The sequence below is a fragment of the Callithrix jacchus genome, chromosome 8, assembly GCF_049354715.1.
Source record: "Callithrix jacchus isolate 240 chromosome 8, calJac240_pri, whole genome shotgun sequence".
Taxonomy (NCBI): Eukaryota; Metazoa; Chordata; class Mammalia; order Primates; family Cebidae; genus Callithrix; species Callithrix jacchus.
Genome location: NC_133509.1, coordinates 91915698 through 91925411, shown reverse-complemented (window position 1 = coordinate 91925411; position 9714 = coordinate 91915698). Strand labels below are relative to the sequence as shown.

The window sequence follows — 9714 nt, the reverse complement described above, 5'->3', positions numbered from 1 at the left end:
GACAATGGGAGCAGCGCGGGTGGCGCCGGGAGGCAGCTGACAGGCGTCTGCGGCTTCGCTTCATGGCCGCTCTCCCGGCCCGCCTGGGATCTGTGGGGAGTCGGGGAGCCCGCGGCGGCCTGGAGCCGGAGCTGGCGAGCGGAGCGGAGACCTGTGCGCCGCGCCTCTGAGGCGCAGCATGTGAAGCGGAGACGGCATCCAGTGCGGGGCGAGCCTCTCAGCCGGCCGGGATGGCTACCACGGCCGAGCTCTTCGAGGTGGGCCCGGTCGGCTCTTCAGGGAGTGGCAGGCCCGGGGTTTGCAGGCAGCTGGGTGGGCGGGCCGAGGAACGGGCGTTCGCTGGCTGCCCAGGAGGAGCCCTCGGGAGAGAGGTGCGAAACTGAGGGGTTGGGGTGGCGAATCCGTGTCAGCGCGGGCGGAGCGTGAAATGGGGGAGGGGTGGCTTGGGGCCGAGGTGGGCTGGGCGGCCGTGCGGCAGAGAGAGGAAGCCGGGCGTCCGGAGGGAGGAAGGTTGGTTTTGTCTGTGGGGGCAAGAGTGGGAATCTGGAAGGTTCGGATGTTGGAAGATGTCTACTAGGGATGAGGAGTGGGAAGGTCTGACTTCAGGACGAGGAAAGAGAGTCAGGAGCCTCAGGTTGGGCGAGCCTTGTCTTGTCGCTGGAATCCTCGCGGCAATAATAGGAGGAAGCCACTTGAGATCGGGACTCTTGGGGGCTTCTTGTTTTGAATAATTATTCCATTAGTAAGGTTGCTGGTGGGATGCATATGCCTGTCAGTTTAACCTTGCATTTGAAAAGGCTGGGACCTTTTTTTTTTTTGGGACAATAGGACCTACTTAACCCTTTCGACTGAAGGGAGGCAAAATTCAAGTGAACACTTTATTTCATGTAATAAACTCAAGGCAATTACGTGTATTATGAAACCAAAATGGATACTATAAAACTAACGTTTCCTATATATAATACACCTTAAGTGTATTATATGCATTTACGTGTATTGTAAAATCACCTAACTGCAAGCTAGAGAATCCTTAACACTTAATAGTGAAAATACTAATGTCATTCCTCGAGTGTTTTCAGTATGTAAACTTTAAAATTTAATTTCGTGAAGTCCGCTGTAAGAAGCTGTGATAAAAGTTTGAGATAATAGAATAGGAAAACTCTAATTGGACAACCAAACCTATAAAAAGCATCTCCTTGTGTGAAAGAAGTGAAACCAGATAAAAAAAGAAATACCCCTTTTTTGTGTGTATGTTTGTGTTTCACAGAGTGACAGGTGTAATAATTAAGACTTTAATCTACAATAAATGAAAATTGTATCCTTTTTCTGCCTAAGATTCTGCAGTTTTTGTGGCTTACAATTTGAATGCCACAGTTTTAATAAATGGAACTTTACATTTGTTATTGTTACTATATTTTGCATATCAGTCAGCTTTTGGATAGATAACACTTTTTTTGGGAGGAGTAACTTATGTGTTATTGTTATAATAAGTTGTAATAAGACAGTAATTTGTGAATGAAGGATTGTAATTACAAGAAAGACTTAAGAGATATTGTATTTTCTCAGATAAATGTTGAGAGATGTGCTACATTAATTTCTGTAATTCCAAAATTGTGTCATCTGTTTATTGACACAAGAACGAGGAGACATTTTTCCTGCTAAGAACTTTTACTGAGTCCCTGGGCAAAGTACTAAGTAGTGCTGTGGTTCTTTGTTTTATTTTTCACATCTTATAAAGGGAGAAAACAATGAAGTTGTTTGAGATCTTTAATTAATACATTTGCTGACAAGCCAGCTCTTACCAGAAAACTATTATATATGTTGTCATACAGTTCATAAGACATTATCCTTTGAGTTTATCCTGCTTGACAGTTTCAGTTGTGCCTTGGACCATCTTATGTATATTTTTATTTAAATGTTTTACATTATTTCAGTACCTTATTTGGAAATATGTTTGATTTTTCCCTGCCCCTCCATAGAAGGGAAGGGGAGGAGATGGGGAAATACATATTTTAGCGTTCTGGGGTCCTGCCATTAGGTTAAGTAGTGAAACCAGATTAGTATTTAACATAATTTAGTGACTCCAGTTACATGGTAGCCAGAAAGATTCAGTGATAATAGAGACAGTAGTCCTTAGACTACCCTTAGGCCAGAGGATTTTTAGAACAAATCTAAACATATTTATAGATCTTAAAACTTATGAGATTTTTTTTCCTGACTGTATGTAGCCTGTTGCTTCATAAAAATTAAAAGCGTAATAGTTACAGTTAAGTTTTAGTACTTAAAATTAAGAAGTGCATCTATCTTTTCTGATAGGGCTATGAATCCAGCCCTCCAGTGGACTCTACTCTTGTATAAGTTTTCAGCCCCAAGTGAAAAGTTGATCTCTTTGCTTTGGAAGGAGGAGGAAAAAAAATCCTATCACTGCTCAGTTTCCTGCCATAGCATCTAGGTTGTAGTACAAGTCACAGGAAGTATCTTTTTCTCCTTCTTGCCTTTCTTAGTCACAGCTGGAGAGCTGTGGGAAACAGAAGGCGGGGTATAGTCAAGGATATTTGGTTTTTATGCATCCTGATTTTTATGCACTATTAAATAGAATTGTCCTTTCATTTTTCATGTTAAGAGAAGTTAAATGAAAACAAACTAAAGCTTTTGAATCCATGAAATTTAATTGTGTTAACTCTTCTTTTAAAATCTTGTTGGTCCCGTGACACTTAACAAAAACAACTTCATGTAACAAAATCAAACTGTAATGTTTTCTCAGTTGACTGAAATGATTTAGTAATAGATGATTTGGCTATTGTAATAGTGTATCTCCTGGAAGTTTCTCAGACTACCTTCTTAGTTTCAACCTTTGTTGACAGATCTTTCTGAAAAGATCCATCTACAGTGATTTTAAATCTCAGGATGGACATTCTAAATAGGGATTCTTGTGTGGTATGGATAAATTATATCTTCTACATATACAAAGTGGCTGGGCTCAGAAATTTTAAATTTTTTTCTCTTTTCTTTGTTTTTGAGACAGGGTCTCACTCTGTTGCACAGCCTGGAGTACAGTTGTGTGATCACTGCTTACTGCAGCCTCTACCCTCCAGGCATAATCCATCCTCCCACTTTAGCCTCCAGAGTAGCTGAGACTACAGATGTCTGCCACCACACCCAGCTAATTTTTAAAAACTTTTTGCAGAAACAGGGTTTCACCATGTTGCCCAGGCTGGTCTTGATCTCCTGGGCTCAAGCAGTCCACCCACCTTGGCCTACCAAGGTGCTGGGATTACAGGGGTGAGCCACCGTGCCCCACCAGTTCTTTTTATGTTGTTGCAAATATTCCTCTCTTCTTTTATTATGCTACTGAGGACCTTCTTTTCTCATTTGCTTATTTTTTCCCCCATGATTCTTCAAGAATCTTCTGTTTTCTCTGTGTAGGCAACCATTATGGGAGAGTTCCTGGTTAGTAACTACGGTTAATTATTCATTCATTCTACAGATATTTGTTGAGTACCTATTAAGTTCAAGATAAGGTTCTGAAATTAACGAGGCTGCATGTCTCAAAGGGCATGTCATAGAAATATTAATCATTCGAGATGTGCTGCAGAAACTAAAAAGGGTTCAGTGACCAAATAAGTTATGAAAATGAGCATAGTCTGTTTCATTGGAGATGTAGAGTGTACCTTAATATGTTAAAGATTCTGAGAAATCCATTTCCCAAACTTTTTCCACAATCAGACTGTTTTCTTTCTTTTTTTAGAGACTTTTGTTTTTTTACTGCCTGTTAATTTTGTGAATTACATACTTTGGAAATTAAGTATAGAACCTGCCCTTTTTATCAAATAGAGGGAGAGAAGGTAGCTAGATAATTTGATTCCTTACTCTAAAAATAAGATTATAATTGGTTTCAGAGAGGTCTGCATAAAGTACGATAGGTATTGAGAGGATGGGAAGATTACCTCTAGAAGAAGGAAAGGATCGGAAGGTGTCATTTGAATTATCTGCAAAGGATAAGTTAGATTTGAGTGTGGAACTGGGTGGAGGGACTTTTCAGTAAAGCAGACAATAAAAGCCAAGACAAAGGGAGGGTTCATTTTGGCTGGAGTATAGCATACATAAAGAGGATGAGTGGCATGTAAGGTAAATTGGGGTTTAACTGTGGAGGTCCTAAATGTCAGGATTAAAAATTCATTTGTTTTTCTTTCTGTAAGCATAGGTTCTTTGATAATAGTGCTTGAGGTCAGGTAATTTTGCCATGATAGCAATGGTTGTTTGACTTCCAAATTAAAGTGTGAATATCGAAGAACACATGTTCCCATATTTATTTGTCTCAGTTCTTCAAACTAAATTACCAAAGCTGTTTAAACAGACTCATTGAAAATGATGTCTCTTGTTCAATTAGCTAGCCAGGTATATACTATTGAACATGAGATATACAAGTAAGGAGCACCCCGTTGCTGTCAGGGTGCCGAAATGCTATTTATTTTGACCATATTAGTTGTTAAGTAAGTGTTTATAGAACTTGGTTACCAATCGTACTATCTTGTATATGATAAAATGTATTCATTCTGCAAACTTTGGATGAATGTTTAGGCCAGACATCATTCCAGGTACTAGAGTTAAAAGATAGTGAATGACACATCTGGCTGTGTGAGACGGACATGTTAATACATTAATACAGTGGGAGTACAGAATCTTTTCCGGGTATTATTAGGAAAGCTTTCAATGGCATATAGAAACTGGATGTTCATGGATGACTAGAAACTTAAGGAGATGGGTATTTCAAGGCAGGGACACAAGATGACTCCAATTTGTTGTAAGGTGAGGCAGTTGAGAACAATTAGGATGTGCGTGTGCACGTTTTAAGAATAGGAGTGGTGGCAAGGCATTGAGACCATCAGTTTTTCTGTTTTTTGAGGCAAGGTCTTACTCTTGTCACCCAGGCTGGAGTGCAGTAGTGTAATCACAGCTTACTGCAGTGTCGACCTCCCAGGCTCAAGCGATCTTCCCACCTCAGCCTCCTGAGTAGCTGGGACTACAGGCATATGCCACCACGCTTAGCTAATACTTTATTTTTTGTAGGGACAGAATGTCAGTATATTGCCCAGGCTAATCTCAAACTCCAGGACACAAGTGATCCCCTCACCTCGGGCCTCCCAAAGTGCTGGGATTACAGGCTTGAGCCACTTCGCCAAGCCCCGGGGGAAGTTTTAAGAAGGCCTTTTATACATCATGGAAGAGGGCTGACCTTACTTTTTTGGGTAGGGGTTGGTGAGACAAACAATTTTAATGTTAGTGTGAAGAATGGCCTTCGATGGGGAAGAAATTGTTAGCTGGGAAAATAGGGATCATGGGCAACCTGACATAGTTTCTGTCATTTGGTAATGACAGTTCTTGTCATTTGCTAGTGTTCCAGAATTAACTGTTGATTGATTAGGCAGGTGAAAGTCTAACCTAATTCAATGGAGGCAGAGCAGAAATTTGAAAAGACATTTCAGAGGAAGAATCAAAAGAATTTGATTACTGAGCAGTTAAAATTCCAAATTTGTGAACTTTGGAGGTGATTAAGTGTGACAGAGAAAATTAGAAGGACCCTTTCAGGGGGAAGAAATAATACGTTCATTAAAAATGCATATTTACACTTTGAGTTTTTAGCAAGACATTCTGGTAAAGAAGTCCACAAGGCAGATGGGAAATATGAGTGAGTAACTCAAAAAGAGATCACAGTTAGAGATAGCAGTTTAGGAAGTATCATTTTATATGGGTGGTAATTTAGCTGGGAGGTGGATGACATCTATCAGCTCTGCCCCTTATTAGTTGTGTGATCTTGGGCAAGTTACCCACCTCTTTGTGCCTCAGTTTTCTCATCTGTAAAATGGGGAAAATAATAGTATCTACTTCAGAAGTTTATTTTGATTACTAAATGGAGTTGAGAAATTTAAATTGCTTAGGAGAATACCATTAAAAGAGTAGTATTCATTTTGAAAAATTAAGTGGTAGCCCCTTTCAATTTAAGTGGTTTCACATGAGAACTAGATTGATGCTCTATTAGGGAGGGAAAGCCTTCAGTCTTCTCAGTCTAAGCTGACTCAGAGTAATTGATCTAAGACGTAGGAGATTATAGTAGGAGAGGATTACAAAAAGGAGCTGTGGAAGGTTACATTTTTTAGGATGGCCCCAAGATCTGCCATTCTACATTGTGATGTTTATGCTCCTCCCATAGGGAAGTAAGGTCTATGCTCACTTCTTGAATCTGTACAGGCCTATGACTACAGTAGAAGTGATGCTTTATAGTGATTTACAAAGGTAGGCCCCATAGAGGGCCAGATGGATCACCTTTGATGACCTAACCTCTTGGACTCGAGCAGCTATGCCAAGAGAAAGCCCAAGCAGCCCTTTGAAAGAACCAAGGCCCTTCACCCTTGGCTCTGGCTGAACTTCCAGCTAACAGTAAACATCAACTTGCCATATTGGAAGAGTCTCTTCTAGCCAAGTTGAGCAGCCCCCGTTGATTTCACTTGGAGCAGAGACCCATTTCCCTGCTGAGCCCTTCCCAAATCACAGATTTGTGAACAATATGATTATTGCTATTATAGGCTGCTGAGTATTCAAGTGGTTGTTAGGCAGCAATAGATAATTGGAACGGAGGCTGATTAATTTCTTATTTACACCAAGATCTAATAACCTTTTTCTGGTCTTAGTGGAAAGAATGATAGAGGTAGAGGTTGATGCTTAAGAATAATAGAATTCCATTTAAGTATTTTATGCTTTGGAGTCCTCCAGTCAAACCAACTTGGAAGTGAACTCTTGGAATAAGCAAGTCATTAAATTGAGGACAGTATTATAGAATGCCTGTGTGTAATTTAAGATAACTGAATTCCTGTTGTTCCCAGGAAATTAGATAGTTGAGGGGTGTGTGAGACAGATTTGAAAGAGTGATTGATTGCCTTGTTCTTTTAAAAGTCGATTCCAATTTAATGTAACCCCCTGCAAATATAAAACTTACAAGTTAAATGAAAGTTCTAGTTGACTGATACATGATTTAAAAGTTTGATTGTTAGTAGTTTATATATATATTTTTAAAACTTCACAGACTTTTCTGATGCTATTTCCTTGAAGCTGAAATATGAAAATAAGAATATAGTTGTTTATATATCTTTTCTTATTCAGGATATAATAAACCAAAGAAGCAAATGTTTCCTTGCTTCTCATTTAATTTCATCTCAAAGGTGTTTATTAAATGCCTGTAAAAATATTTAATGTGTAAATTTGTAAATATACTTAATTTTATTTGAAATACTAGTGGCAGATTTTATTAAATATTTTAAGTAATAATTTACACAGTCTATATAATGTTAAAGGCAGTATAATAAAGTGGGAAAAATCTCTGGGTTAGATTTACTGGTTTAGTACCTTTATGAGACTTAAATTTCATTTCCTCAGTTTCCTTATATGTAAAAATGAGGTGAAAGAGCTGGACTATGATGATATTTAAACATTCTTGCACTGCAAGTTTTAAATCTAGTTGTATGATTCTGCTGAGACTAGCATAAAAGGAATTGTAACATTTTGTTACCTCTCCCTTTTGGACATAGATATCAGATATATTACTTTATTGTTCAAAATGAGATATAGACTAGCCTATTAAAATATTTTGCTTAAGAGAATCTAAAATATTTTGTAAGAGTCTAAACTACCATCATTTAGATAGTCTTCAAAACAATTCTGATAACATGATTAATTGGCTAATTTCATAGTTTACAGGGCTTCAAGATTGGATGTTAAAATTGACTTTAATTTTAAAAGGTCAAATTATTTTTCTTGTAGTGTCACAAGTAGTTTTCAAACGTACTGTTTCAAAATTTGTCTTATATTTGTGTCTTAGTGTATTTTATTTTTCTGCCTTTTCATGCTATTTTTGAAATCCATTTTGCTAGCCTGAGACAAAACATTGTGGTGCTTTTTAAAAAATCGGTAGTCAATAAATATAATTTATTTGTTAAAATGCAGAAAACATGTAAAGAATCTCATTGAAAATCTAAGAAAATGGGGTTAGAAAGTAGAGGCCAAATGTAAAATTATTTTAGTTCTTTATCATGCCAGAATTGTCTTAGGTTCATATTTAGTTTCTGTTAGAATCTCGGATTGATAGTAGCATATAATGCCTGTTCTTTATTTCTGGATTGTGGGTTGGTGGTCTTGCCTTTTTCGTTTTGGATATATGGATCAGGAGCATGTCTTTCAAGACCTGCTGCAGGGGTTCCAGCCATGGCCACCAATTAACTAGTGTTTTGGTGTGCTCAGCATTGTTCTATTGACTACAGCTGAAAAGCGAGAGAAATGTATGACACAGCTCCCCTTGCCTTCAATTTAAGTACGGAGAAAAGAGTGAAACTTATGAAAGTGATTATAAGTCAGTAAATGACAAAATGACAATTAGTAATATTCTCTGTTGGAATTTGAACTTTTAAGCTTCATAGGGGTTTAAGAGTGGAGAAATCAGTGGAGACCGTGTAGTGAAGGAACCCTTCAAAGAAGAAATGGGAACGAAGCCAGGTTTTGAGTAATGGTTTAGTAGTGTTTGAATTGTTGGAGGAGAAAGGGCATACTTGGTGGGGTGAGTTACCTGGCCACAGATTAGGAAGCAGGAGTAGCGTGGGCTTGAAAGGAATACCGGAATAGTCTGATGGAAGTATGGCTATTCGTTTTGAGGTACAGAGCAATTTGGGTGGGTGGCATAAGTTAAGAACCCTAAAGGGTAGGCATAAGAGTATGGACTTGGCTGCGTGTAGTGGCTCACACCTGTAAGCCAAGCACTTTGAGAGATGGAAGTGGGCAGATCACTTGAGGCCAGCAGTTAGAGACCAGCCTGGCCAACATGGCAAAATCCTGTGTCTACTAAAAGTACAAAAATTTGCTGGGCGTGACGGTGCACATTTGTGATCCCAGCTATTCAAGAGGCTGAGACATGAGAAATGCTTGAACCCACGAGGTGGAGTTTGTAGTGGCGGAGATTGTACTAGTGCTTTGCAGATTGGGTAATAGAGTGAGATTCTGTCTCAAAAAAAAAAAAGTGTGTATGTGAGTTTGATAGTGTAGTAGCAATTATATAGGGAAGTTTCTAACTAAAAGGAGGTAGTGTTTTAATGATTTGCTAGACAGTGGTATCCATAATAAATTTAAGGAAAATATATGATAGGCAGTATTTTTGAACCAATGGGTTAGTTGGTTTAACAGGATACAGAAATATCTCTGAAATGACCTGAGACTTATTTTTTTTTTTTTACTTAGGATAGGGGAAAATATTCTAGTTTCTTTGAGTTTGTGGGTGGTTCCAACACAATCTATTTGATCTACTACTGGGAATGGAGCTAGAAAAAAATATGAAAGTTGGATTTTTGTCAAGGATGCAACATTGTTTAAATTAGGGATTTATGTTTCTGACCAAGGGATTGACATCTAAGGGATTTTTCAGTAGAAATGACCACAAACACCATTTAAAAAAATACTTAAAGCTCTGAGATACATGTGCAGATCATGCAGGTTTGTTACATAGGTATACATGTGCCATGGTGGTTTGCTGCACCCATCAACCCATTATCTACATTAGGTATTTCTCCTAATGCTATCCCTCCCCTAGCCCCCTATCTTCCAACAGATCTGTAATGTTCCCTTCCCTGTGTCCATGTGTCTTATTGTTCAATCCCACTTATGAGTGACAACATG

The 9714-nt window shown here is 38.7% G+C and overlaps 1 protein-coding gene across 2 annotated transcripts in view; it reads left to right on the top strand.

Annotated features, from left to right (window-relative positions):
- Positions 1-9714, top strand: part of EXOC5 (exocyst complex component 5) — a 66759-nt gene continuing 57045 nt past the window's right edge. Inside the window, exon 1 of one of the 2 annotated variants that reach the window (XM_002753942.7) lies at positions 1-257. In XM_002753942.7, coding sequence (XP_002753988.1) covers positions 231-257 — 27 coding nt within the window. In that variant the 5' untranslated portion in view covers positions 1-230. Of the gene's footprint in view, positions 372-9714 lie in introns of both variants that reach the window. The other variant, XM_009006081.5, reaches the window with a different exon arrangement.